This window comes from Malassezia restricta, chromosome V (assembly GCF_003290485.1).
Source record: "Malassezia restricta chromosome V, complete sequence".
NCBI classification, from domain to species: domain Eukaryota; kingdom Fungi; phylum Basidiomycota; class Malasseziomycetes; order Malasseziales; family Malasseziaceae; genus Malassezia; species Malassezia restricta.
Window position 1 is genome coordinate 400,314 of NC_040197.1, and position 26,853 is coordinate 427,166.

Here is a 26,853-nt window from a genome sequence, read left to right on the forward strand (position 1 = left end):
GTTAAAAAGGCATGTGCAGGAGCGTCGGTGAGGAGGCCCGCGTTGCGCCAGGCGTGAGCGCCGTTCGGCCACTGCCCCACTGGGACGATGGCTTGAATAGGTCCGAGTCGCGACTCAGCTCAAAGATGCCAGCGCTCCCAGCGCCGCTGTGGCCCATGGAGCCGCCGCCTCCGTAGCCGGGGGGGAGAAGCGATGTCCAGAAGCTGTCATCCAGCACACGATTGACTTCGACGCCCTGGGCCTTGGCGTACTGGGCGGCATCCCAGCCGTGCTCAGCGAACGGTTCATGTGTCGCACTGGGTATGTCGGCCCCTTTGGGGGGCAAGTCTCCCGGCACGGGTGCAGGAGCAGCCAGGGCAGCATTCTCGTGGCGAAAGGGCGGCTGATTCGAAGGCGTGGCTGCAGCGCGCTTGGAAACATCCACGGACGGCGACGTGCGGCGCAGATGCGCTGGCGTAGCCGGTGAGGCGACTTTTTCCCGCGACGCCAGCTCCGCTGCCACGGGGTTCACCTGGTGTGGGTTGACGGTCATAGACGGCTCATTCGGCGGGACCAGGGTCGGATCGCGAACACCAGCACTCGAAGAGGGCAGAGCAGAGTTGAGCTGGTGGTGCTCAGGCAAGTTGGCATGCTGCATGTCGGGCACCGACGAGCGCTCCGTACCTTCACGCGAACGCTGCTCGAGGCGCGACTGAATCAGCATGCGCAAGAAAGACGCGTACAGGGCGGGTGTGTGCGACGGGTCTACGGCCGCCTCCTCCAAAACCTCGATCGTGTGAGTGACCAAGACAAGAATCTCGTCTTCGTGAATATAGCGGGCGAACATCGGCTGTATCAGCTTGAGCAAAAAGACGCAGGCGTACGCCACCGTGACAAACGTGGGATCTGGCGCGTACCGCAGTATTTCTCGCATGCCGTACATGACGGTCGAGATGATTTCTTTCGCTGCGTGCACGCAACGCGCAAGGTATTGCGGCTTGTCTGCCGATGCAAAGTCGGAGGGTCGCTCGAGAGCATATTGCAGGCCAAAGGAGTTCAGCACCAGCACGGCATAATTGTAGCGTAGCGGCGCCTGGCGGGCAATATAGTACATTGATCGAGTGGCTAGATCTGCATTCTCGGCGGGCGGACTCGTTTCGTGCAGCGCCATCCACGCCGACACACGAGGCGCATCCGCGGTGCCAGCCCTGTCGAGGTTCGTGATAGCGTGATTCAGCGTCGGCAGAAACGTCGGTGCACACGGCCCATGCTTGTCCGCCGCGTCAGATGCGGGTACCTTGCCATGCATGTCATGCTCCGCCCGTGGAGCCATAGCAGCTTGGGCCTGGGTCTCCGATCCAGCATGCTGGGGCGGCGCGACCGTCGCGGCATCGTGGGGACGCGACGGGAGAGGAAAGGTGCCGGTAAACGAATCGAGACCTTGGCGGTACCAAAATTGCATCGTCTCGGACAATTGCTCATTGAATGTGGGTAGGATGGCAGGGTAGTTCAAGCCAACATGAAGACCCGAGGGGGTCAATGTCGACGAGTACAAAAAATCAAGCTGTCGCGTCTGCACACGCAGCAGATCGACCAATGCACAAATGCCCAGATCCCATGGGCGGCTGAGCTCCTGAACGCACCAGTCCGGCGCGTGTCGGATCAGATAATCTTCGCGGATGCTATACGGTTTTCCCATCTGTGCACTGAGCGTGCGGTCGACGCAGAAACAAATGTACCATGTGCGCTCACAATTCAACACGTGGCGCATAGTCGCCTCGTCGGCCCTAGCCTCAGGTGGCATCACACACTTGCGATGCATGTTCAGCTCCTGCGCCATGCGAATCGCAATGCCTGCAAAGAGCCACGTCCTATCCTCTTCGTACCGCTCGACGGGCTGGTTGTACAGGGTAAGAAGCAAAAAGCCCTGCACAATTTCAGGCGATTTGTATCCTCGACTGAGCACATCAAACGCGCCCTTGATGGCTCGACGCTGGCATGACACGTACAGATCGGGACGTCGCAGATAAAACTTGGATGCCACCGCACACACGCACGTAAACAGGAACGGCGAGCGGGAGCATACCGCGGTGGGCGTGTGCCATTCCGGGTCCAGCAAGTAGATGTGGAGAGAACAGTGATGAAAGAAAATGCGAAAGAGCTCTAGAGCTTCTTCCGACGAGACGATGCCCTCTCTCAGCAGTTCGGGAGGCGCATCCGCACCATTTTCGCTTGCACGAGGGGCGGACATGGAGCTCCGGTGGAAGTAGGTATCATTCGCCACACCAAATTGCACCGACCGCCGCTTGCGCGCATGCTCTTCTTCGGGCGCTGCATTCTTATCGGCCAGACTGCGGGGCCCTGGATTACCGCCATGGGCCGATGCCCTGCTTGTTGAAGCTTGCGATCCATCGCACGTACTCCCTGCTTGCTGCTGCATTCTCCAGTTGTGCAAGCTCGCTTCAGCGAAAAGACCCAGCGGATTCAGCGAATTGTCTGGCAACGGAGGCAAATGCGTCGCCTTGATCGACTCAGCACCCCGCTTCGGAGGAGCAGCGTCCTCCATCATCGCGTAGGTCGACGGCCGCATGCCCAGCGTGGCTGCACGTATTATGCGCGCGATAAATCCATCCTGACTCGAGTCCAGCCACTGGGTCGTGTTTTTTGTCCCCTCCAGCATGCCCATCTGCTGCATAAACTTGACAGTTTCTCCTGCAATAGCTGAACGAGAGTGTGTATACTTTATAGTGCCGCTTGTTGAATATATCAGGTCACGTACACGCACCACAAGCATATCTACCACGGCTGGTGACAGACCCACTTGAGTCGCTGCCTCACCAACGGAGCCCAGGGGCACGGCATAGGCTGCATCGGTCTCAGGCGACGAAGAGTTGGTCTCATGCAGGGTTTCTAGCACAGATTCAACAACCTGTTCCATCTTTTTTACGGTCTGCTGCATAGAAGCTGTCTTCCGGTGCTTGTCGGACTTACGTCCTCGGTTGCTCTCGAGGAATATACATTCATGTCCACTGCGAGCACACCGCAAGCAGGGCCCACCATCATTTTTCACTTCACATTTCATCTTGAGACGATGGCAGTTGGTGCAGGCACGCGCACCGCGTGTGGACTTCTGTTTTGTTGGTACGGTATCCCTGGCTGCCTTTGTCGGGAGAACGTCCGAGACCGCAACATCAGCGGGCCGCTTGTGGGAGGTAGGACTCATGCCGCCCTCATACATCGAGTCCTCCAAAGGACCGGATTGTGATGTGCCAAGCAGTTCAGCGCTCGAATCGTGCCGCAGCTCTGGCACACTCAAGCTCACACCGTCCACACCCTCATGCGGCTCAAAGATCATAGTGTTTTACAACGTCGACACACAGACGCTTACCAGGAGACACCAGTGCACTGCGTGAAGTGACGTATTTCTTATCCTTGGCGTGTTTCGCAGAAGAAACTCACTGTGGTACGAGACCAACCACACCTAGAAACGTGTTGTAATGTCAGGAATCGTCGATGCGCCGCTTGTGCGGGGAAAACTTAGCCCATCAGCGCCGTTTATGAATCGCTACAGCCACATGCTCGTTGCTTATGCGTCACTAGCGCAGCATCTGTTTGGCTCTGCATACTGTCCACGTGGCAAAACAGGAAATTAAGCAGCCAACCCTGCCAAAGGTGGCGCATGGAGCTGTTGGACTCACCTTGGGCGGGGCGTTCTGCCCAACAGCACTTGGTTCGAATGGCGTAAACCTCCGACGCAAAGCCACACCGACGCACCCATGGCCATGCGGCCCGTAGACCTACTAGCAGAATTTGTCCTCACGCTTCGTACTCAGACCATAGAAAGCCAACTACGATGGTTTTCAAACGGCCGTAGGTCGCGCTTTGGCGGCTGCACCTTCGCATATGGAACAAGCACCGTCAGATATTGGCGCTACACAGTATACATCCCTACACTACACCATACACGTCCAACACATATACAGTCCATGCTTGCTGAGAGACCATATACCCGGGGCGAACGTAAGGATTATTTTGCGGACATGTGTCCGTCAAGGAAAGCCTGGTGAATTACACCCATTTACTGCGAAGCCTTGGCCTGCTGTGACTTGAGCACGTTCTTCACGATCTTCGACTCTTCCACAAGGAAAGCACGAACAACGCTGTCAATGTTAGCAAACCTGGCATCATATATTGCTTACGTACCGAGTGCGGACACATTCAGCGCAGCGGCTACCACCGTAGGCGCGCTGGACCGACTTCTCGCGCTTCGAGACCGTGGCATATGCGCGAGGGCGCAAGCTCTTGACACCCTGAAGCTTCATGTGGCAGTCACCGCACTTAGGGGCAGTAGGCAACTTCTTCAGGTGCAAGTAACGGTGCTCACCGTTAGGCGTCTTCACAACGCGCCGACGGTTCGACCTCGTGTTGTAGGGGTTACGCTTGCGCAGAGTAAGACGCTGAGCCATCTGTTTCGGTTAGTACGTGTTCATGCCTCCCAGCACCTCGACAGAGAAGATGCTTGTGTACTAAAGCGCACAGCGAGAGCTGCCCAGCACAATGCAAATTTGTTGTGACGCATCGCCGCGCGCACTCATACACCATGCATTCTCTGCCGCTCTTGTACTCACCTTCTGGTATACGGCAACAGTAAGAAGCTGGTAAGAAGCCGTACTCGAACTCTGTCGACCGCAGAAGGCAGCGATCCGACTTGTTCACGTGATAGACTATAGTTCTCGAATCTGCTTAGTCATCATGTGACACATGGTCATGCACCCAACCGTCCACGTCGCCGCACCGAGGCGCCATTGTTGCCTGGGCAAGCGTCGAAGAAAGATCATGATACCCATGCGGCGCTTTTCATGCGACACAAGTATGCGGTACTATACTGGATTTCGTTGTTTTTTCCGCTCTATTCATACCCGGCGTGAACCAGTGCGTCTGCCAGAGACCACCACCTTATCTATACTAGACTTTCCGCCTCAGCCGCGACCAACACGCCCGCTGTCCTCACTTATGCGGAAGGCCAAGACGCTCGTGTTCAATGGGCCTAAAGGCGAAGTTGTTGTGCCACTGCACTATTTTGTTAATATGTCCTGGGGTGCTGTGCCAGACTCAAAAATACGGACCATCACATTCTCGGTCGAGGATGAAAACGCCAGGGTCCAGCGCAGCATCTGGGGTCTGACACGCGCTCTTTGTGCGAATGCTATCAAGGGTGTCGAAGAAGGCCATGTTGTCACGCTTCGATTGGTTGGTGTCGGCTATCGTGCGAGCGTGGAACCGGATCCCTTGCCGCGCAAGCATCCGTTTGAGGTCGAATTGGAACGCAGTCGTGGCCATTGGTATGCTCCCGAACAAAAACAGACAGAGATGGATCGTATCAAGCGCCTTATTGAGTCATCGGGTGCGAACGAGCGCCTGCACATGCGCCTTGGATTCTCTCATCCTGTGCTGGTACCTATTCCGTATGGCATTAAGGCCGTATGTGAAACGCCTACTCTGATCAAGCTTCAGAGTGTCGATAAGCAACTGCTGGGCCAATTTGCACAGAGTGTCCGGCAGATTCGTAAGCCCGAGCCATACAAGGGAAAGGGTGTCTTTCTTAACGACGAGCAAATCAAGCTCAAGACACCCAAGAAGAAGTAGACGCTTCACATGCCGCCCCTGGCGCATCATACCGTAGTCACCAAATGGCATCCCATGCGGCTGACTATTATTCATGGCTACGTGCTGGTGCCTTGCCTTTTTCCTCAGGCACGGGCGGCGCCAACGCCTCTTGGATCTGTGCAATGGCATTTTGCAGTGTTTGTTGTGTCTCTTGCAACAGCTGCAATCGCTTGCGGAGTTGAGCATCTGTAACATGAGACAGCTGCTCTTCATCAAGAGTGGGCGTCGAGGAGACAGACTTGGCCCAATCCACGAGAGTATGTGGCAGATTGGGCTCCACACGCGTGCGAAAGTCTGGCACAGATTGAGGATCAAATAGTGGTATCAAGACAGGCGGCTGAGTGGACGGAGGCTGGGGCTTTTGATCGAAGCGTTTCAACACTGCTTGTCGCATAGCTTCACGTGGGTCTTGGGTGGCGGCCGGAGGCGGCGCGGGGGTATCATGAGATGATGATGCTGCACCCTCTGCAGGCTGAGTGAAACGAGCAAGAAGCGATGAAAGTGTTGCAGAGTCATTCGCATCATCTAGTTCGGCAGGAGACCCTTGTGATCGTATGCGGGCCACTCTCTCTTGAGGTTGCTCCGCTTGCGGTGGTGCTCTGAACACATCGCGTCGACAAGTTGGGCAGTTTTGCTGGCGTTCGAGCCAGGAGTGCAAGCACCGGAAATGAAAGACGTGATGGCAAGGAAGTTTACGCGGCGTATCTGCTTGGTTCTGTGTCTCAGCATCGAACTCTTCGCGGCAAATAATGCATGTCTTGTCCCTCAACTGGTCAATCTCTTCCTTTGAGAGCGGTGGGTATTTGCTGTCCATATCACGCGTCGCAGCACTAAACCGCATGTACTTCGTTGCATTTTTGTACACGGAATATGCCAGCATGATAAACTGGCGGATGGTACCGAAAGGTACGAAGATTATGCCAGTCTGCGGCACGTAGAACAACGAAAATACGACACAAATAGGATAAACCAGCAACATGAAAATATCACGCGCAAACTCGATGTAGAAGACGTAAAGGCTCTTTTCCTCCCAGGCATCCCCCATCTGACGAGCACGCGCTTCACAATGGTACAATGCCACTAGGGCCCACAAGTTGACTTGCGATGCACATAGTAAAATAAAGTACTGCGTCATGATACCAACAGGTCCCAGGTCCTGCGGTAACAACAGAATCACGCTGGGGATGAGTATAAACTCCATAAGCTGAAGGCACACAAAAAGGCCGATCATTCGTGCGTGGGCTAAACGCGGCAATGCTGTCATTTGGCCTATTGTTTCAATGCGTACCCTGCACAAGGTCTGCAAAAGCGATACAACAAAAATCAGGCAGCCAAAGTAGAAACACAAAAGATTTGAGCTGAACATGCCAGCAGACGTTGTAATGAAGAGGTCAAAGACGTGCATGGTAACGGATTCTCTCACAGACTGATGGTGAGCACAACGTACGTACTTGGACCTCTTGTCGTCCCAGGGGACCGAGGAATAACTTTTGCATAATACGCATCATTAAGACCAAGCTGAAGCATATAAAATTGGATAGGATCTATTGTGAGACGACTTTACGACGTACAAGAAGACACCCATTGCTTTGATAGATCCACGCTGAAGCCATGAATATGTCAAGCTGCTCGCGCCGTGCCTTATACAGCATGGCGACAAATGCGATAGCAGAACATATACCATACGCGATGAGCACGGGAGTACTGAGCAGACTCGCCGCTTCAAACCGTGGCATGGTCGAATCGCCACTGGAGCAAGAGGTGGAGTCAGGCGGCCGACTTCCCTGACACGGTGGAGGCTCCAGCGGGGCCGGTGCGAGGTCCGAGGGTCTGAGCCATAAATCCCATGCGACGATCGCATGCGCCCAGTGGGGCATTGAACATATATCCAACCGGGCGACGCACACATATACGGCGACTTGTTGTGACGCCATCTCGACGATGAGCGAAGTGAAATACACTTCGAACAATCCTCCGTCCATCACGGGTATTATGCGGAGAGGAGAGAAAGATTTTCATCGTGATTTCCCCGACGCGTGTGCCCAGTACGAGCGGGATCAAAACATGATCGACATTCATCCTCATGATGGCGATCGACTGCAATACTTATCGCAGCGGCTAGCGCAGACCTCTATTTCTGTGCGCGAGATGTATAAACAGCTATATCATGCGCGTGTACAATCTAGCGCTCAGAGCATCCTTATCATCACCAAGGCTCGCGATAATCACCTCGTGCTTCTCACTCGGGAGCTTAGCATCTGGCTGATGAACTACAAGAAGCAGGGAAGCAAGCGTGGACTAGTCGTTTACGTGGATGAACAGCTTCGTCACTCAAAACGATTCGATGTGGTTGGTATTGAACGCGATTATCCGCATTTCTTTCTTCCCACGCGTGATGACACGTCCATACCCAAGCACCAGTGTCTCGACAGTGATGAAGGCCAGCTGCGTTTTTGGAAAAGTGACATGTGCTCATCGTCTCCGGCACTTTTCGATCTTGTGATCACGCTAGGCGGCGATGGCACCGTGTTGCTCGCCTCGTGGCTCTTCCAGTCGAGTGTGCCCCCTGTCATTCCTTTTTCTCTTGGTTCCCTCGGATTTTTGACGCCCTTCCGCTTTGAGGACTACGAGTCTATCATGCGGTCTGCGTTGTCGAACGGTGTGCGCCTCAGTGTGCGCATGCGATTCCGTGCAACGGTGTACCGAGCTATTGATCATGTGAACCCCGAATTAGGTGCGAAACGACGCCGAGCGTTACAGTCTGACAATGCCGAGACTATGCTACATAATATCAAGACATGTGGCTGGTATTGCGTGGAAATGGAGCCTGGTAGTGATGGTATGGAAGAAGCTCCTGTGTTCCACGACCAGCAAGTGCACACTTTTCGCACACGGCCCGTGGAATCGTTTGAATTTTTAAACGATCTTGTAGTGGACCGTGGACCGAGCCCCTATGTCACCATGCTCGAAGTCTTTGCTGACGATACACACTTAACTACGGCATATGCAGATGGGCTCTGCATTTCCACACCCACGGGCTCAACAGCCTACTCTCTCTCAGCTGGCGGCTCGCTCGTGCATCCCCAGATTCCTGCGATGCTTATCACTCCTATTTGTCCACATACTTTATCTTTTCGCCCTATGCTGGTGCCAGACAGCCTCGAATTGCGCATTGCCGTGCCTCACAATTCTCGAAGCAATGCGTGGGCAAGTTTCGATGGGCGCGGTCGTGTTGAAATCGCTCGAGGGGATCATATCAAGATCACAGCCTCGCCATACCCATTTCTCTCAGTATTGCCAGAAGATAAAAATGAGTCTTGGTTTGATTCAGTCTCGCGCACACTTAATTGGAACCAGCGGAAGCATCAAATGGGTTTTATGGTATATGATGGCCAGGCATCATCCTCCAAGGCCCCACAAGAATTATCACCGAAAGTAACACCGAGCATGCTTGCACAACAAGACCAGGTGACGTACGATGTGCTTCGAGACTCGCGTGAGCTCAACGAACACGTTGCGGAAGACGACGAGGAAGATGATGAAGAAATCTTTGACATCGACGATACAGCCACGCCTTCCACAGCTGACTCAAGTCATCGTGCCTCTTGGGAATCTAGCTCTTTTGGAGTCTCCAGACCTCTACTGAGTGTCCCAGTGAGCGAATCGCAGCCAGATCTTTCTCCACAGGCACCTCTACCCATCCCGTCTAGAGATCAACCAAGAAGTAGCGGATTTGGGTGGATTCGAAGTCCAGACCGTTATGGCCCTTCTGGTCCTCCGCCAGCTCCCGCTCCCTTAAACGAGCGATATCTTGCCACGGTCGACTTTCGCCTGCAGAATAGATCCCTTAAGGGACCTGGTCCATAGTCCTAAGATGGGCAGGATGATTGGCTCATTCAATGTATCATTTCTTACTGGACGATTAGACAAAAATGTGGACCGCCGCAAGTACTAGGCGAATTCAATTCATTAACTCAAATCAAGTGGATTTACGTGCTCAAACGAGCCAATCTTCTGTGGACATACTTATCCAGCAGATATGGGCGCACAAACCAAGCGTTTGCCACAGCCACTCAACCTTTCGGCCGTCTGCAGCAAGTCTTTCCTTATCTACTGCGATCGTTTTGTGTTCCTCCGACAGTTACCCGTGCCTTGAAGCCCTCTGTTGCCTGGAGCGCGGTTCTTGCCGAGACCCCTCCGAGGTATGGCCATGTCTCCTCCTCATATTATAGGGGTGCCTTCACCCTCCCAATGTGACCCTACTTATGGCTCGGCCCGCCCTGTGAGTCTTCCTGGGATTCGAGATGTGCTTGGGAATGAGCTTTGTCTAGATGACATACCGTCCAAACCGCACAACGGTTTTTTCGTCTCTGATACGCGTCTTAATGTATCTAATCGTCCGATATCCTCATCTCATTTCCATACATACTCTCATGTCACACCCAACATCCAAGATAAGTCGCCGCGCTTAGCCACTCCCAAGATGACCTCTGCGCGTGATGATCCTTTTCTAGGCTCGTCCTCCAACTCTATGGCGAATTTACCAACCATATTGCAGCGCATGAGAATGGAAGACGACCACTATGATCATAAGGACGTATGGCTGCATCATCATGCGCCCGAGTACTTTTATCGTCCATCCATGCCCAAATCATGGGACATATGCATGCACGGGACCCAAATGAAGCGCGTTTCGTCCAACGACCGCATGGTAACGTCGAGACGACTTTCTGGTCGATCTCGCGATATATACAGCCGTTCCATGCCTCGTTTAGGTGCTCTAAATTTGTCGGAATCACAAGCTTCGACGCCCATAAATATCCCTGGTACAAAGGAAGAAAGCTATCACCCACGTACACTTACACGCAGCTTTTCCTCCTATTCAACGGCAAGTGGTACAAGCGAAGGCTTCCCATACACGCCCAAGATGGGGATGTCAGATGTCCTAACGGGAGATGGACGAGAACTAGGCACTGAGATGACGCCAAGCAAACCATCAAACCATATCCCACAGCTGATTCTAACCGAAAACGGAGCTAGTGAGCGTCAAGACCTAACCCCTCATGTATTTTTTAAGAATGGTCACGCCTCCCCGGACCAGCGTTCTCAAGACAGTCCATTTGGACCCCTTATGAACATTTCTGTGACGAAACAGAAATCTCCAAGCGCACATTTGGGCAAATTTCAATGCAACTACTGCATGAAACGATTTTCTCGTCCATCTAGCTTGCGGACGCATATTCACTCTCACACGGGCGAGAAGCCTTTCCGATGTGATGTACCTGGCTGTGGACGATGCTTTAGCGTGCACTCTAACCTACGAAGGCACCAGAAGAGTCACAGCACGTCTATGTTACCTACTCCCAGTAATGACCTACCAGCTTAGATATGAAGTTTGTACAGCATATGAATCACTTTATCCAATATGCAACCAAGGCCCACTTTGTCGTGCACAGCGCTAGTCCCCCCCTTGGATTGCATGAGCCAATCATATTTAGTTAAAGGAAAAATCATTTCTGCCAAGCCAAAACGCGCGCATATAGATCCAAGTTATTCTCGAATTGCCACTTGCTAGACTGGCCTTTGCTGGTTGAGGTGTCATGAGCCACGATGCAGTAAAGCCTACGAAAAGCCTGTTTCCAAGCAAGAGCCATGTACTACGCCGAAAAGATGCAACGACGGTTGTGAAACAAACCAAGTCTATACAAGGCCCAGATAAAACGGTGGTGGTGAACCAAACATCGACATCGTATGCGACCCCGTCCAATCTGCCGAGTACTCATCCATCTGTGAACGAAAGCAATGACTCAGGCACCCCTGCTGGCCCTGTGGCGGGAGGCGTAGTGGGAGGTGTAGTAGGTTTGGCTCTTCTCCTCGCTGCCGCTTGGTTCCTTTACCAGCATATCAAGAAGAAACGTAACACGCGTGCTTTGGATGACATGTACGCAGAAACAGGTATGGGTGGTGGTGGTGTCGATCGCAATGCACGTATGCGTGGAAACCAAGATACGATGCCGGTATCCCACTCCTGGGAGACTGGTGCGCCCATTCATACCGAGGAAGATCTCTACTACGCCCCTTCGGCCATGCCACAAGATGTTTCTCAAACCGCGTTTGCATCTCCTGTACACGTGAATCAGCTTAATACAGACGCAGGGAAGCCCACTGTTGTTTCCTTTCCACCGTCTGCGTCTATGTACGAGGCAGTGCAAACGCACTCTGCGAGTGCCATGCCGGAAGACATGTATATCAATGCTGATGAGCCGTCGTCCGTCATGCCAGCTTATGTCCAGGAAGCTGAGCAAGCTGTCGAAGAAAACCCACAACGAAGCGCCCTTGTCTCAGAAACAACAAACCAACCTATGACGTCAAGGCTAGCCCCTGGATCACTCTCTGTGAATACAAGCCATCTCGAGGGTCAAACTAATCTTACTGAGGACGACAAATCGCCGCTCTCTATGTATATGTGGCTTCCGTCGCACAAAGTTGCAGGTATCACTTCTCCTAATCAATCCATTCGTACATCCCCCGCAGGTACCTCTGCTCCAGACGATTTTGTACCTGCATCTGAACACCCCTCATAATACCTTAATCGGTACATACATCTAACTATAGGCGTTACGAATTACTGCGTTGCTGGCTCAAAATGTTAGGCCCCTATACAAGAATGTATATTTCAGAAAAACTACCCTGTATTCTAAGTTTTGCGGCTGCGAATGGAGTCACAATATGACTGGTGCACCTGCTGCACCTTGGAGCTAAAATGCCTCAATCTCTTTGAAATGTGCATACCTATGTAACAACGAGAGTCTAAAAGTTGGCTTCGTAATAACCGCCCTGCTACTCCCAGTGCAGGGTGCCGAGGGGTGCACGGGTGCCATAGGCGAGCATTGATCCAGATACTAGTAGAACAATCTATTGTGGATATTAGATAAATAGGCGTTAGCACCGAAGACTAGAACCGCTGGGCCCCAAGAATCTGCTTATCGCGCGCGTTTCTGCTGCACTCGCTGGCAGGTTGGTCAATGCGGAGAGGAGGCGACCTCGGTGGAGGTGGCCGAAGCGTTACGTCTCGTCGTGATCGCCACGAGGCCATTTGACTGTTATCCATGATGTGGCCAGAGCCGGGGTATAAATTCCTGTCAAGCTTGGCCGCCGTCGCCCATAAGCACGGTATCACGGTGGAAGATTCCGATAGCTTGGAGCTTGTTCTTCGTGCAATGGGCGATGAATTGCGTAGTGCTCGTCTTCGAAAAGAGCTGGTTCGGTCACCGCTACCTGCGCTGCTTTTGCAAATTCTCCAGAAAGCTAATTTAAGTGAACGGACGGAAGCTCTGCGTGTAGCTGCAAATCTTTGTATTGATAACTCAGAGAGTCGACTTATCTTGCTTGAAGTGGACATCATTCCAACAATCGTTCGGGGTCTAACGGAATCACTCTCGGAATCTACGCCGATTCTTCAACAAATTCGATGGACCCTTGTTACCATTGGTGCGATGTTGAACATGCAGATGGATTGCGTTCCTGTTAAACATGCTTTGCTCGACTGTGGTACAATTCCCCAGACTTTTAATGCCCTTGCTCGCATTTTGGCATTGGACTTGAAAGATCCTGAAACTCACGCCGTGTCAGTGCAAGCTATGGAATGGGGCCTGAGGCTCTTGGATGATATTCTCACCGATGAAGAAGCTCACACCTATGCCTGGACGCCACATGATGCTGAAGTACTGTTCCGAGTGCTTCAGGTATGGAGTGAGCTGGATTCTAGGTACCTACTTGACACGGAAGGCATGGAACACCGGATATCCATCATCGAAAGTGGATGCAGCATTCTCGACCATGAAACTAAGAACTCTACATTCTGTACAGCTGTCGTGGATTGTGAAAACCTAGACATTTTAAGGCTTCTTTTACACATGGTCCACGAAACAGTGGTTCCACATCAAGACTCAAGCGATTTGACCGACAATGAAGAGCCTCATGTGTCAAGTACACATCATGTGTTTGGGCATCTTAAAAAAGCTGCGACTCATACCATTGTTGCACTCGCTGGTGAGGACGCGAATATCGATCGGCTGTGTCCTCTCTCGGACGGTCGTCTAACTCATCCCAATTTTTTCCTAGAAACACTGTATGCATGGACGTCAGATGTACACGGCGACTCCAAAAAGGCTGTCTGTGCCGTACTCGCACTCGGTAACTTGGCGCGTGGGCATACACGCAGCGTGGAACTCGCATCACAGCCCCATTTATTGTATCATATGCTACAGCAAATGATACTCCACCCGAATGATATGCACATTGTGTATGCTGTGATTCGTGCTGCTGGTAATTTCGCCATTCCTGACCAGAATAAATCTATTCTTGTGTCATCCGATATTGTTACCCACGCGTGTGCATATTTGGCACCGGAGCATGATGTCAAGAGCCCAATTCAATCTGGCGTCCTTGTCTTGCTTAAAAACCTCATATCGTCTTCTTCCAAACCCTTTGTCGCCCTTGAGCTGCTTGGCTGCCTGTCCGATACGTCGAAAAACGTTCTAGAGCCACTGGAAGACTTATGGCATCGCACTGATGATACTACCACACAGCTGCGTATTGCACGAATTTATGTCGCTTTGCTTCGAAGCGTCTTTGGCTCTGATAAAGGAGAGGAAAGCATGCATCGTCTCGCCGAAGAGTCTGCCATGTTGAGTACCAAACTTGATGCGGCGTATAAGCATGCCGAGGGGAAACTTTGCTGCCCCTCTGTGGTGAAAGCATTGTGTCATCTTCTGTGTCACTCGCAACAACACACTGTGCTCCAAAATGAGGGTCTACTTGGCCTTATCTTTCTTATAAGATCGACATACGCTGATGCATTTATTGCCGAGACAATATTCCAAGTATCATCGTCTCCCCCCGGTGGCATGTTTGCTTGCGTGATGGAAGCGCTGCTCTACATCTTTCGAACAGCTCCCGCACAGGTGGCGAGTAATGCGTACGTTCTGTGGCTGCTGCTTGAGAAGGACGAGCGTGCAAGTGAATGGCGTGCTCGTATTGAAGATGCATGGAGCAAATGTGCACATCAGATGTAGCATCTTAGCATACCCGCATAAATAAAGCTCCTATAGCCATTACTACTTATATTTGCAAACATTTTTCCCATCAAGAGATTCACGAAGCGTTTTTGGTGAAAAATGATGCATTAGAAGAAAAATCAAGCCACTAGAACCCATCCAAACATATATTCATTAAAAAGTCACACACTAGTTGAGCCCAATGCTAGCAATACCTGTTTAGACCGAGGCAGCGAAAGAGCCACGGAACGTGGACACAGCACTGTGGCGAATCTCGAAGGCCTGGAGGAAGTTGGCCAAAAGAGGAAGGCGCTCTTGCGAGCCACCCGTGAGCACCGTCTTAGGGTTCGTAGCGCGGAAGTCACGGAGAATGGGGAAGAGGAAAACGGCGACCCAAGTGGGCTCCTTACCCAAGATGAAGTGGGTCTCAGGTGTGATCTGAAGACGCTCCTGAGTCTTCTTGATCATGTTCTCAAGCTGGATAAGAGCATCCATGGCATTGTAGAAGTTCTCAGAGAGAGCCATCGAAATGTCCTCCTGCGACGCACCGTTGTTACGGAGGGCAAAGTACGGCTTAACGTAACGGTCCTCCACAACCGTCTGGATGAATGAGGACACAATGTTGTTGAGCTGGATTACGGTCGATCGCAAGACGACAGAATCGGCAAAGTTGCGGCTGTGTTCGTTTTCCACCTTTGGCATGAGACAGAACGTTTTCTGCGTGTCCATGGAGCAGAGCAGCTCAGAGAGGTACTGGCAAATGGCCATCATGTCGAAAAGAACAACAGCATCGCGCGTTGAGTACATACCGTTGGGACGATGCACAAGCACGGGAATCGTGCCGAAAGGCGAGAAGTACGCGATTTCGGGCGAGTTAGGCAGGCTTGGGTGGTGGATAAACTTCACATTGCACTCGGCGAGAGCAATGAGCAAGGCTTGGGTCTTGGTGGATAGAGATGTGCCGAAAATCTCGATGGTGCCGAGACTCTCGGGCTTAAAAGTGTGAACTTGCATAAGAGCGGACATGATGAATGCTTGAACGGGAGAAAGGACGAATGCGACCTTGGTATGTATGACCTGAGTCTATGGTGACCGAGAAAATGGAATTTATAGGGGGCGCACAGGGTTTGACCGCGTTGGTCTGCAGCGAATAGGCAGCCCGCTATCGTGCTCATAATGCAACTATTCGCGGTTCTCCACGTGCACCGTCCATATTTCTCATCCACGTGCGTGCGCCATTTGCGCACGTGCTGATCATCCGCGAGTGCAAATCGGCAGGCACGGTCGGAACGTGCGAGCGGTCTCATTACACGCATTGCGCGATTGGGTGAGCCATCCCTGCCAAGACGACTACATTTCATTCGCTATGTCTCACGCCTCACAAGACACTGAATTGTACGAGTCTATGGTATATTCGAGGTCTAACGAAGCAGTAATGATGCATTGAGGGCTCACGGTATCATTCCGCCAAAGAAGCCATCACGCTCGCCCTCGCCTGATGTCCCAACGGAAAGTGAGCGGCGAGAACGCTCGCGAATGCAGGCCACTGTCGCCGATCTAGATGAAGAGCTCGAGACGGCTGATGACGATGAAGAGCGTATTCTCTTTCGTCTGCGCCAGCAGCGAATGCAAGAACTCTCTTCGTCGGCAAAAATGGCGCGATTTGGTCGTGTATACCCTATTTCTCGTCCGGATTATACACGGGAAGTCACCGATGCTAGCAAGGAAGACATTTCTCCTGCAGGCACCGATGACTCTCGCAAAGGCACCGGTGTTGTTTGCTTTTTGTATCACCCCAGTATGGATACCTCCAAGCTGCTGGCAGGATACCTCGATACCCTCGCTGCAAAGCATCCTGCCACCAAGTTCGTCAGCATCGTGGGCAGCCAATGCATACCGAACTACCCAGACCACAATCTTCCGACTCTTCTGATATATCGTAACGGAGAGCTGCGTCGACAAATCGTGGGTCTTCGCCCAGAAATTGGGCTAGATGGCTTGCGGACCACACTGGCGGGTACGTCTTTTGTGTTACTGACCTTTAGATATTGAGTTGCTGTTGACTGCAGTTGGAGCTATCGATAAGCCAGCCTCTGGTGAACAAAATTCTCGATCTAAGCACTCTGATGAAGAAGGCGAGGAAGAGAAGCACGCTCGCAGCAACACTCGGGGACAAGATGATGATGATGACGACGATTTAGACTGGGATTAGGCTCGCATGTAGATTAGGAGCGCCATGGTCTAAATGGTACCATCTCAAGAGGATCTAGTGCGACCGTGACCAAATTGTTTCTGCCGTGCGTGGTACGTGGATGAGGCCGCATGAGGCATGTACCAGTTTTTTCCAGCATCATCTCCCACCCGATGTTGTCGAGGCCCCAATGCGCTCGTCAATAGGGCTCAAGCAAAGATTCTACAATTCATCTATATCGTTACGGTGTATTAGGCTCGTTCGATGGTAGCGCATATCATGTTGAGTATCTGAATATGATGTGACTGGCGTTCAGTCATACTCAATGAACTCTCGTGAACGGTAGGATCAAATTTGCTAATAAGATAAACGCGCTGAGTCTATTACAATGGTAGACTAGAACAAAAGCGCGCTCGAAGAAGTTACAGGATGCTTTGTTTTCATGCTGAGTCAAGGCTTACATCGAATATCTCGCAAACGCCTTCGTAGCTTTGAAAATCTGATGCCATGCTGCTATAGTCTTGCAGATCATAATTCAACGCAACGATGTGCTTATATGAATTCATTTGTCCTCGACTTGAGAAAGATTGATTTTATACTCTTGAGCATCTCGTCATCATGCGCACAATGGCAAAAACGTAGCTTCTTTCGTCGGCCCACTCTACGGGACTGTCAAAGTACCCATGTGTCTTCGCTTGCTCGCACGGTCACTTAATTTAAGCATTTCAAATGCACGACAGGCATGTGTATTTTGCCGGCACGGAACAGATCACGCCAGTAGATGCGTCGTAGTCGTAGTGACCATGCGGAAATGGCGTGAGTAAACGCCGTTTGACCCAGTAACACTTGCATGTGTTTCGAATGTGTCAGTACTATGCAATCATGGCCATCCTGTCGCTTGCTTGCACACACTAGGTGACGTCAAGTTTCTAAGTAAGCATGTCGAAGCACGTACAATCAAGAAAAAGAGCATATTCATGAGCACATGAAGACTTATCCATACTAGCGTTGGTACGAGCTCAGGATATAGCCGCATCTCAGTCAGACCTAGATCTGCCATATGCACACGATACACAGCGCGGCACAGCTGGCGGTTAGAGTTAGCATACACACCAGCGTCGTAAGGAAATTAGAAGCCATCTCCGAGGCCCAAATGGCGAGGGAGCCAATTATAGTGAGTCGATAATTATACGAATCGTCGTCGTCGAATGCAAAAAATGGATATAGTGGTTGATTGATGCCAAAATGAAGTAGAGAGAGCCAACCGAGAAAGGCCAGCATCGTGGTGTGCTGGGCCACGGTCCGCAGATAAAAGTACAAGCTTATTTTTTTCACATGCATGTCGTGGGATATCGGACGTGAGCTGGAGAGATTAAGAGTACGCAGCCATGTCTGCGACATGCAGAAAGGGTACCACAGGCATACCCAGGTAGAGCTCAAGAGCTGCACTAGCGCAAATTGGTCAAAGCTGCGAAGTCGGGCAAAGAGATTCCGATAAAAGATGAAGTACACCAAGAAGTAGTAGAACTTGAAGGCAAATAGCAATGCTCGACTGCGTACTTTTTCAGACATGATCCATTGTACCAGAGCGCTCAGAATGTGGACTGTGAGCATCCAGAACGCCACGTAAAGCGTGCCGTCCGCGCCACTATGTGGCAATGTGCGCATAAACACAATGGTGTAGACTTGTCCTGCCAAGAGTGTTACGAGGGAGAGACCCAAGCTGCACATGAACCACAAGAATCGGCGATACGATGATGGTATACGCCATGCTGTTTCCGCGATAGATGCAAAAGGCTTTTGTACGTCTGTCATAGCAGGGCGATAATGTTGCCGCCCACTGCGGCGAAGACCCATCAGACACACCAAGGCGGGCATGGACATGGTAGCAAACGTGAGTAAGACCCATTCTGTCTTGAGCTGCCACTCTTGATTATCCGGGCGCGCGATCGACGAGGGATCGTCTTGAGGACGCGATGGCGTGCACTTGTGAATAATGTATCCACAAAACAAGCTCATTACCCAAAAAAAGGCATAAGAGACGCGAGCGCCGATGGCACGAGGCCACCAATTCAGGCGGTACAGTGTAAAAAGCTGCGTTATGAAAACCAAGGCCACGGCAACATAGATGCCAAAGTACCAGACCAAAAAGAACCAAAAGGCAGCGTCATTTTTCATAGGCTCATTCCCATGCGCTGGAAAAGGAACCCCGCACCAACACAGCACTAATAAGACAGGAATCCAGGTAAGCACCAAAACGCGACGGGGCCCATGATTGAGTAGATCGTCGATTACTTTACTTGTCGGCCTGAATGCATGCTCCAACGCAGCACGAGGACGGCTTAAAGCAGGAGATAGCGGCCTTGCTTGCTGTAAAGAGTCTTGGCTTTGCGCTGGACGTAACATGCCTTGGGACCTGAATCCCACAGGACGTAAAGGCCGCGAAGTATCACGCTGCTGCGCGAAATGCGCTGGTGACGGCCAAGATAAAGAATGGTTGAGAGTACCATATCTGGATGCAGGCCGGCGACGCTGTCGATGAAAGCCCCAGAACACATTGCCGCTACTCAAGAACCACTCCGGATTCCAGGAAAACGGCAATCGAAGTGCTGGTTTGGACGGTGCGTCTTGTTCAGGCCATGATTGATATTCTTGCCTGGAATCTAGCTGAGGTGAAGGCGGCATCTGATTTTGCTGGAGAATCCAAGGTATCCGGTGATGATCAAGAGCCCGCTCCGCTTCGCCATCGATATCAACGTCATCGTACTCGGAACCACTACTGCTTTCAAACGCAAGCAGATCGGCTGCAACGTCGTTGAAGTCTTCTGACGGTAGCAAGCGATCATGCTCTGATAATGAAGCTTGTCTAGACGAGCTGTGGGCCGGCATTCGTCATAGAGTCCGCACCCCTGGACGAGGTCGGTGTGGAACGCCGATGACTCCACATGGTAGCAACAAGGGGGGCAATTATGTATTGAAAGGAAGGTGAATGTATGTAAATGAGTCAAGACGTATTCAAGAGCTGGGCTGTGCTTCTTTGCATGTTTGGTGCCTGATTGAGCTGAGTGGAAATATCGCCTGACATATCTATTGTTGCAGACGGTGCCTCTGCCATGCTTACATCAAGTGAGGACGCGACGGGTCTCAGTGACATTTCCATCGGTTCCTCCATGTCCACAGTTGTGGCAGGCGCAGGCATGTTCATGTACGCTGACGTTCTCCGAGACGATTTGCGGAAGCTGCCAAACCGGGACAGTCCATGGGCGCGTTGAGACATTTCCGATGCCTCGGCAGCACGCACGTCATCAATGGTCGGGAGATCTGTGAGGGGCGCAGGTTTCGGTACGACCGAACGCCGCACACGTACTGGTGTGGGTGAGAGTGAGTTTTGCTTTTTTATTTCAGGCCATGACGACTCTCTTGGCATTGAGGTTGCAGGAGATGCGCGTGGTAGACGCTTGCGGATAGGCGACTTGCTATGCAAAGGATCCATAGGGTCATGTGTAGATGAAGTAGAGATATCCCCAGCGTCTTCCGTGATGGCATGGTGCACAGATGCGCTCCTTGATATGGGGTAGCCGATCCGTTCCCATGCCCGTGCGGAGCGATCAAACCAGCTTTCCATAACGGGCCATCCAGCGTACAGGCCCTTCAGACGGAATTGGACAGAGCCCTCACCAGCACGATCGCCTGAACTCGCAAAGTACGACTCGTATCCAATGCCATCCTCACCACTGCCCTCGTCGTGGACCTCGCCGAGAACGAAGCTTGTGCCACGCTCGAGCTCATCTGCAAATATAACCAAGAACTTTGCCCATCCATCAGGTCCGTCGCAACCGTATAGAACCATTTTGGTATCAAAATCACGTCCAAAGAGAATGACCTGCCCAGGCTTACCCTCGCCATTTGGATCAGGTGACAAGTCCACACCGATGTAATTGCCAAGGCCATCCGAAATGAGGGGGATCCAGTCTGGGCAAGAGTACCGTTTGCGGACCCAGCCAGGTGGGCAACTGGCCATGCGCTTATTGAGATCCGGATTGTTGACGGTCCTTTCGTCCTTGTCTACGAGGCGCCAGAAACGCCACTCGCGCAAAATAGCATCAGATCCGAGGAATGGTAGGCCGAAAAAGAGTCCATCACTGCAGGATGCGTACGACTCGATCTCCTGGCCATCACAACACAAGAGCCACTCGCAAACAGCTTGAGGAAGCGCACGTCCGATGCCATGTTGGAGAGCGTTCAAAGTCTCCGCTTTCGCGGGCCAGTTGAGTGTGTCTCGAAGCTCCTCATACTGTTCTTCACAGAATAGCTGGATGCGCTGCCATGCGCGCACAACTTGACTGCCTTGCCGGACGCCAGAGTTGAAAACAGGCAAGGACACACGACTCTCTGTGGCTGCACCGTGAGAGAGCTGCGACACAGATTGAGTGCCGTGCAAGGCGCTGATGGGAGTATCATTACCCAGTATTTCGTCTCGCTGTGATGCCGCCAATATCCTGGGATCTGGGCCAAAAAATTCTTTCAGTGTCGCCAAAAATTGACGCACCATTCTGGACGGAAGACCGACGATGAGAGCAGCCTAATACTTTTTCACAGCAAAATGAAATGAAATGGCACGAACGGGCTTACGCTTCCGATGCTGTTGTGAAGGCTGCGCCTGCGTGGGTTTGTGACGCCGATCGTGATGGGCAGTGCTGTATGCAACTAGGCACGCCGGCTAGGAATTATGAATGCCACGTGGCTTGAGCGTTGGGGCGCGCTGCGCTTGCGGTGCTTGGTCAAAGCTCCAGGCTAGATTCTTCGCGTGCCACGACGAGCCTGCATCTCAGCATGGTGTTGTCGTCATGGCTGTGGGCATGCTTGATGCTTGCCACAGTCTTTGCGATAGTTACTCATGCAGAATCTACTCTTTGGGGGACGTATCGTCCGCAGCTGCTCTTTGGTCTACGGCCGCGTATGCCCCAGACGCTGCTGACAGGATTCATGTACTATTCGCCTACCAGTATCCAAGGCGGCGCACCCACTAGACATTTGGCCTCTGTGAACCCGGGACCGGATTATTTTAGGTGGAAGTACCACGATGGACGAAACTTTGGTATTCAGGAGATCGTGGACCACGAGCACAACTACCTACTCGAGACGAGTTTTGTCAAGTCTGGTCACCAGGATGGTGCGCCAGGTCACTGGGGCATTAGAATCCGTGGTACAGTGCTGGATGATTCCAAGCCTGCTAATATCGTAACGTATTATTATATGGGCTCAGAAAATTCGAGGTTCCCATTCTATGTGACCGAACAGGGAGAAGCGCGTTGTAGTGTCCTTGGTGGCGTCTCGATGCGGACACAAGATGCGCCTGAGAATAGGCCACTAGAAGGCTTTGAACGTATGGCGTATGCCGCTTTGTCGGTCGACGTGCGTGAGACTTGGCGTGGCCAAGACATTATCCTGGAGGAGCATATTCGTCAAAAACAAGAATCCCTGAAAAGACCTACCGACGCTCTTGACCATCACATGGTGTTCTCAAATCGTACAGAGTCTAATACGACTTTTTTTGCGGTCCAAAAGGCGTTTGAGGGCAATTTTTCCTACGATATTTTCCTCGACAGCGGATCGTCATCGCCGGATGCCAAGCTCCATCCTGAAAATCTTACGCACTTGCTAGCATCGTATAAGAAGGAGCATGATGAGCATTTTGAGAGCAGATTTGGTCTTATCAAGAGCGGCATGCATGCGAATCATGTCGAGGCAGCCCGTGAAATCACTTCACAACTGATCGGCGGCATCGGCTATTACTACGGCGAGAGTCTAGTGGATCGCCGGCCCTTGAACGATTCGGGCATGTATTTGCACGATATGCATGGTGCCATGCCCAAGCCAGAGGGCCCTCACAGTCTGCTGACCGCCACACCAAGTCGCAGCTTCTTCCCTCGCGGCTTTTACTGGGACGAAGGCTTCCATTTGCTCCACATTGGTGCTTGGGACGCCGAATTGGCTTCCATGATCTTCGGGTCTTGGACGCACCTGATGGACAAGAACGGATGGGTCGCGCGTGAGCAAATTCTTGGTGAGGAGGCACGTAGCCAAGTGCCGCGGGAGTTCCAGACGCAGTATCCGCAGCATGCAAATCCGCCCACGTTGATTTTTGGCCTCAACTCCATGCTGGACGAGTACCACTCCCGTGTGAAAGAGGCGCAGGAAGATCTTGAAGGCGTCAATTATATCCAGCGTGCTGACCTTGGTGACATGGACAGGATGCATAAAAAGCTCGAATCACTGTATCCGCATTGGAAGCGGCATTATGAGTGGTTCCGTCGCACGCAGCGAGGACAGATTCGCCAATGGGGCCGTGAGGCTACCTCACGTTATGAGGCGTATCGATGGCGCGGTCGCTCTCCGACGCATGTCCTCACGAGCGGTCTGGATGACTATCCGCGCGCATCGACGCCGCACATTGGTGAGCTACACGTCGATTTGCTTTCGTGGATGGGCCTCTTTGCTTCGTCTATGGCGCAATTCGCCGAGACCTTGGGCAATGATGATGATGCACTCGAGTACAGGCAGCAGGCAGAGGATATTGCCGCCAACGTGATCGACTTGCACTGGAATGATGAAGAGCGTCTGTTTTGCGATGCATCCGTGGGGCATGACGACGAGTCGTACTTCGAGTGCCACCCAGGCTATGTAAGCCTCTTTCCCTTCTTGACGCAGCTGCTCAAGCCGGAGAGTGAGCAGCTAAGTGCGACGCTGGACTTGCTGAGCGACCACGACGCGCTGTGGTCTCCCCATGGTCTTCGAAGTCTGAGCAAGGCCCATCCTCTCTTTGGTGAGGATGAGGATTACTGGCGTGGCGCGATTTGGCTGCCGATTAACTACATGGCTCTCCGTGCGCTGCACCACTACAGTCAGGGGTCCGGAAAGAATGCTGACCGGTGTGCGATACTTTACACGGATCTGCGCCTGAACATCATACACACCGTGCTGGATGAATACGAGCGTACTGGGTATACGTGGGAGCAGTATGATGAGGAAACAGGGCACGGACGCCGGAACCATCCATTTACGGGCTGGACGTCGCTGGTCGTGCTTATCATGGCGGAGAAGTACCACACAACGTATCCAACCTTGTCATGAGTGACTGCAGATTACGCTGCATGATGGCCTGGTTCTCTTGCATACTCTGCTCCAGCTTTTGTAATAGTGTGTGTAGATCGGCATGCCGAGCCTGTAGGGTAGTTTGCCGTGCTTCGACCTGCGACAACGACGTATGAAACTCTGAAGCAGCAGAGTGCAGTGGCGCGAGCGTCTGCAGACGCGCAAGCAGAGCGGGGGCCAGAGGCTCAAGTGGCTCGATTCGTGACTGGAGCGCATATAGCTCCCTTACTTGGGCAAGCGCTTCATCGTCGTCGTTCGCGAAATGCCTTCGCCGCTCATCGACATGTTCCAGCTCAGAGCACACGGCTTTAGCACGCGCGATAATGGTATCCAGATGTCGTGGTTGGGTCAGAAGCTGCATTTGTTGCTCCAGGCGATGAATCGTATCGGCTAATGGAACGTCCGATTGAAGTGCCTGGACGCCCAAACGACTTTCAAGGGCCGTGAGTCGCTCGTCCCATGCTGACATATGCGTCGCAGAAGGGGCTGACTGTGCCGAAACTGGCTCGGGCACTTGCTGAAGAGCATCTATCATCGCCTGTGTTAGGTCGCGTGGGTCAGCATGCCTAGCATCGTCACGCATTCGCTGGATGCGACGCTCGAGAGTCTGGAGTTGTGCCAACATACTCGGCGTCGTACTTGTATCGCCCTGGCGAGCGGTCAAAATCCGCTCAAGTTCGCGCACTTCATGCTCCAGACGCATGTATCGAGCGAGCGTCGACTCAGTCCCACCAGCTGTGCCATGTAGCTCATACGACTCGGGCGTCAAGTAGGTCGACCGAAACTTTTCGGCCGCTTGTGTCGCATTCACACTGTGAGTATCAATGGCGTCCGATGTCGTGGCCGCGTCTGTATTGGACTCTCTATCATCATCATCATCACTCATGAAGCGCGCTCCCTCCTTCTGTGGGTGCGTCTCGTACACATCGGGTGCCGTGTCGATATCCGGCAAGCCAGTGTACTTGGACATGGAGGTGGGATGCATAATTACGAAGTATCATTGGACTCTCCACTATGTACGAGTCAACCAGAGTCTTACATGGCGGGCCAAGAAGACGCAACTAGAGGTATCGAAAAGGACGGCATGGTCCATGCTTGCGTGGGAGATGCGTTCCAGCCAACTTGCTGCAGGGCTGGGCGCATACCGAGTACTTTCGCCTCGTTCTTTTCGAACGTCGGAAGCATCATGGTGGGCGGCGGCAGAGGCGTTGCCGTCACGTTCTCCTTGACATTCGACGGCATGGACAGCATGCGAGCTGCGCCTGCGCGGCATGCTGCCTCATCATTCAAGTTAGCTTGATGCAGTGCACTTTCTTCCGTGTGACGATGCAGCATATCCATCGAGCGGAACTGACGTTGGCACAGCACGCAAATGCGACGCGATGCATCGGAAAAGTTGAGCATGCGGAGAACGGCATGCTGCGACATAGGCGGTGGCTTGGGTGCGATCATGGCGGGCTGGGGCATATAGTACGAAGTGCCGTGTGACATGATCGGCTCTGGCGCTGCCGTCGCGACGGGAGGCGCATGCGAGACGAGAGGCCCATGGGCAGGGGGCGGTGTGTGTGCTTCGGACACAGATGAGCTTGTCGAGGAAGGCGCACTCGTCGGCAACATATCCTCAGGCTTCCACAAGTCCAAGCCAAGTGATTCGTCCTCGTACCGCCACGTTCGACCGCATCGGTCTTCAAACACGTGGGCGGCGTTCGTCGGGTCAAATGGATCGGCTTCTTCCATGACAATGGCGTCCGCATACGATGTCTTGACACTGTCACCAAGCAGAGACAGGTAGCCTTTTTGCCTGTCACGCAGAGTGACCAGCATAGCTTTAGCTGCGTCCGAGTCGCGCAGCACGACAAAAACGCGACCTGTGGACTCTTTCGTCGACCTGCTTCGAAGAAGCAACACTTGCTCCATGGCCGAACTTGCCTGACAGAGAACAGCACCGATGCTCGACGCAGTTTCAGAAAGGCGCACATTCGTGAGCAGAAGCATATCGGTGGGAAAAGCAGACGCGTCGCGTAGACCGGCGTTCTCATTCGCCAAGTCCATTTGCTGATGAGCAGGCACGGCTCCCGCCATCAGCTTGGCACGACGAGCTCGGGCTTTTTTGAGCTGGTCCTTGCTGTCAGGGGCATTGTGCTGTTCATAGTACGAAAGCCCGCCCTGCGGTCTCTCGCTATTGCTAAAATCAATTTTGATGCGTTTGCGGCGCAGTCCCGTTTGCTTCACCGGGCCCAGCCAAGTGTCGGGGTTCGAGATGAATGGTGCGTGCAAATATACAAAGCGTTTCGCGTCTTCGAGGGTGCTGAACTTGACAAAACCAAAGCCCTTAGAGGTACCATTATTGCGATCACGGATCACGGTCACATCCTGTGGCGGAGGCGCGAGGCGCGCATCGACCATGTTGGCAAGAGCTGTCACGAGTGTGCGCATCATGTCTGCGTTCACATCAGCGTCGAGTCCGAGCAGGATGACATCGCGCGATGGCTGCGTAGTGACTGGAAAGCGATCATTCCATCGCATCAAGTCACGGTGGCCGCGTTCATCGATCGATGAACGCGACGATGGCGGCGTCGAGGAAGAAGTGTCCTGCATGGACAGGACGGGCGACGGCGACCGACTACGTTCATCTGAATCAGAGTGCCCCCACGCATAAAGCTCCACCCTAGCCGACATGACGACGAGAAATCAATGGGATAAGGAGGTGTTGCTGTCTTCTGGGGGGAGGCACTTGGTCGCCTTCTTGTACTCGCTCCCCCATAGAAGTTGGTTCAAGTGGCATCTATCTACGCACACGCA

The 26,853-nt window shown here is 52.6% G+C and overlaps 16 protein-coding genes across 16 annotated transcripts; 8 read left to right on the forward strand and 8 right to left on the reverse strand.

Moving 5' to 3' along the window:
* Position 1: 1 nt before the first annotated feature.
* Positions 2–3,334, reverse strand: MRET_3070 (fungal Zn(2)-Cys(6) binuclear cluster domain protein; the record flags this gene model as incomplete). The annotated part of the gene is made up of 1 exon (XM_027629697.1): positions 2–3,334. One exon carries the CDS (start codon positions 3,332–3,334, stop codon positions 2–4), a length of 3,333 nt encoding a protein of 1,110 aa, XP_027485536.1.
* Positions 3,335–3,755: 421 nt separating this feature from the next.
* On the forward strand, positions 3,756–4,046 carry MRET_3071 (uncharacterized protein; the record flags this gene model as incomplete). Its single annotated transcript, XM_027629698.1, has 1 exon — positions 3,756–4,046. The coding sequence occupies one exon, from the start codon at positions 3,756–3,758 to the stop codon at positions 4,044–4,046; it is 291 nt and encodes a 96-aa protein (XP_027485491.1).
* Positions 4,047–4,057: 11 nt separating this feature from the next.
* Positions 4,058–4,445, reverse strand: MRET_3072 (large subunit ribosomal protein L34e; the record flags this gene model as incomplete). Its single annotated transcript, XM_027629699.1, has 2 exons — positions 4,058–4,139; positions 4,183–4,445. The coding sequence occupies 2 exons, from the start codon at positions 4,443–4,445 to the stop codon at positions 4,058–4,060; spliced, it is 345 nt and encodes a 114-aa protein (XP_027485494.1).
* Positions 4,446–4,815: 370 nt separating this feature from the next.
* MRET_3073 (large subunit ribosomal protein L6) lies at positions 4,816–5,625 on the forward strand (the record flags this gene model as incomplete). The annotated part of the gene is made up of 1 exon (XM_027629700.1): positions 4,816–5,625. The coding sequence occupies one exon, from the start codon at positions 4,816–4,818 to the stop codon at positions 5,623–5,625; it is 810 nt and encodes a 269-aa protein (XP_027485493.1).
* A 67-nt stretch (positions 5,626–5,692) lies between these two features.
* Positions 5,693–7,382, reverse strand: MRET_3074 (E3 ubiquitin-protein ligase synoviolin; the record flags this gene model as incomplete). The annotated part of the gene is made up of 3 exons (XM_027629701.1): positions 5,693–7,072; positions 7,098–7,190; positions 7,218–7,382. 3 exons carry the CDS (start codon positions 7,380–7,382, stop codon positions 5,693–5,695), a joined length of 1,638 nt encoding a protein of 545 aa, XP_027485488.1.
* Positions 7,383–7,587: 205 nt separating this feature from the next.
* On the forward strand, positions 7,588–9,513 carry MRET_3075 (NAD+ kinase; the record flags this gene model as incomplete). The annotated part of the gene is made up of 1 exon (XM_027629702.1): positions 7,588–9,513. The coding sequence occupies one exon, from the start codon at positions 7,588–7,590 to the stop codon at positions 9,511–9,513; it is 1,926 nt and encodes a 641-aa protein (XP_027485487.1).
* Positions 9,514–9,856: 343 nt separating this feature from the next.
* Positions 9,857–11,032, forward strand: MRET_3076 (zinc finger protein; the record flags this gene model as incomplete). Its single annotated transcript, XM_027629703.1, has 1 exon — positions 9,857–11,032. The coding sequence occupies one exon, from the start codon at positions 9,857–9,859 to the stop codon at positions 11,030–11,032; it is 1,176 nt and encodes a 391-aa protein (XP_027485490.1).
* A 214-nt stretch (positions 11,033–11,246) lies between these two features.
* On the forward strand, positions 11,247–12,230 carry MRET_3077 (uncharacterized protein; the record flags this gene model as incomplete). The annotated part of the gene is made up of 1 exon (XM_027629704.1): positions 11,247–12,230. The coding sequence occupies one exon, from the start codon at positions 11,247–11,249 to the stop codon at positions 12,228–12,230; it is 984 nt and encodes a 327-aa protein (XP_027485489.1).
* A 525-nt stretch (positions 12,231–12,755) lies between these two features.
* MRET_3078 (uncharacterized protein) lies at positions 12,756–14,723 on the forward strand (the record flags this gene model as incomplete). Its single annotated transcript, XM_027629705.1, has 1 exon — positions 12,756–14,723. The coding sequence occupies one exon, from the start codon at positions 12,756–12,758 to the stop codon at positions 14,721–14,723; it is 1,968 nt and encodes a 655-aa protein (XP_027485497.1).
* A 201-nt stretch (positions 14,724–14,924) lies between these two features.
* On the reverse strand, positions 14,925–15,731 carry MRET_3079 (uncharacterized protein; the record flags this gene model as incomplete). Its single annotated transcript, XM_027629706.1, has 1 exon — positions 14,925–15,731. The coding sequence occupies one exon, from the start codon at positions 15,729–15,731 to the stop codon at positions 14,925–14,927; it is 807 nt and encodes a 268-aa protein (XP_027485496.1).
* Positions 15,732–16,071: 340 nt separating this feature from the next.
* On the forward strand, positions 16,072–16,917 carry MRET_3080 (phosducin family; the record flags this gene model as incomplete). Its single annotated transcript, XM_027629707.1, has 3 exons — positions 16,072–16,100; positions 16,139–16,722; positions 16,751–16,917. The coding sequence occupies 3 exons, from the start codon at positions 16,072–16,074 to the stop codon at positions 16,915–16,917; spliced, it is 780 nt and encodes a 259-aa protein (XP_027485444.1).
* Positions 16,918–17,807: 890 nt separating this feature from the next.
* Positions 17,808–19,785, reverse strand: MRET_3081 (uncharacterized protein; the record flags this gene model as incomplete). The annotated part of the gene is made up of 3 exons (XM_027629708.1): positions 17,808–17,825; positions 17,852–17,983; positions 18,010–19,785. 3 exons carry the CDS (start codon positions 19,783–19,785, stop codon positions 17,808–17,810), a joined length of 1,926 nt encoding a protein of 641 aa, XP_027485759.1.
* Positions 19,786–19,900: 115 nt separating this feature from the next.
* MRET_3082 (glucan synthesis regulatory protein) lies at positions 19,901–21,448 on the reverse strand (the record flags this gene model as incomplete). Its single annotated transcript, XM_027629709.1, has 1 exon — positions 19,901–21,448. The coding sequence occupies one exon, from the start codon at positions 21,446–21,448 to the stop codon at positions 19,901–19,903; it is 1,548 nt and encodes a 515-aa protein (XP_027485760.1).
* Positions 21,449–21,729: 281 nt separating this feature from the next.
* Positions 21,730–24,030, forward strand: MRET_3083 (mannosyl-oligosaccharide glucosidase; the record flags this gene model as incomplete). The annotated part of the gene is made up of 1 exon (XM_027629710.1): positions 21,730–24,030. The coding sequence occupies one exon, from the start codon at positions 21,730–21,732 to the stop codon at positions 24,028–24,030; it is 2,301 nt and encodes a 766-aa protein (XP_027485545.1).
* On the reverse strand, positions 23,987–25,021 carry MRET_3084 (dynamitin; the record flags this gene model as incomplete). Its single annotated transcript, XM_027629711.1, has 1 exon — positions 23,987–25,021. The coding sequence occupies one exon, from the start codon at positions 25,019–25,021 to the stop codon at positions 23,987–23,989; it is 1,035 nt and encodes a 344-aa protein (XP_027485761.1).
* Positions 25,022–25,086: 65 nt separating this feature from the next.
* On the reverse strand, positions 25,087–26,730 carry MRET_3085 (RNA-binding protein; the record flags this gene model as incomplete). Its single annotated transcript, XM_027629712.1, has 1 exon — positions 25,087–26,730. One exon carries the CDS (start codon positions 26,728–26,730, stop codon positions 25,087–25,089), a length of 1,644 nt encoding a protein of 547 aa, XP_027485762.1.
* Between the last annotated feature and the right edge of the window lie 123 nt (positions 26,731–26,853).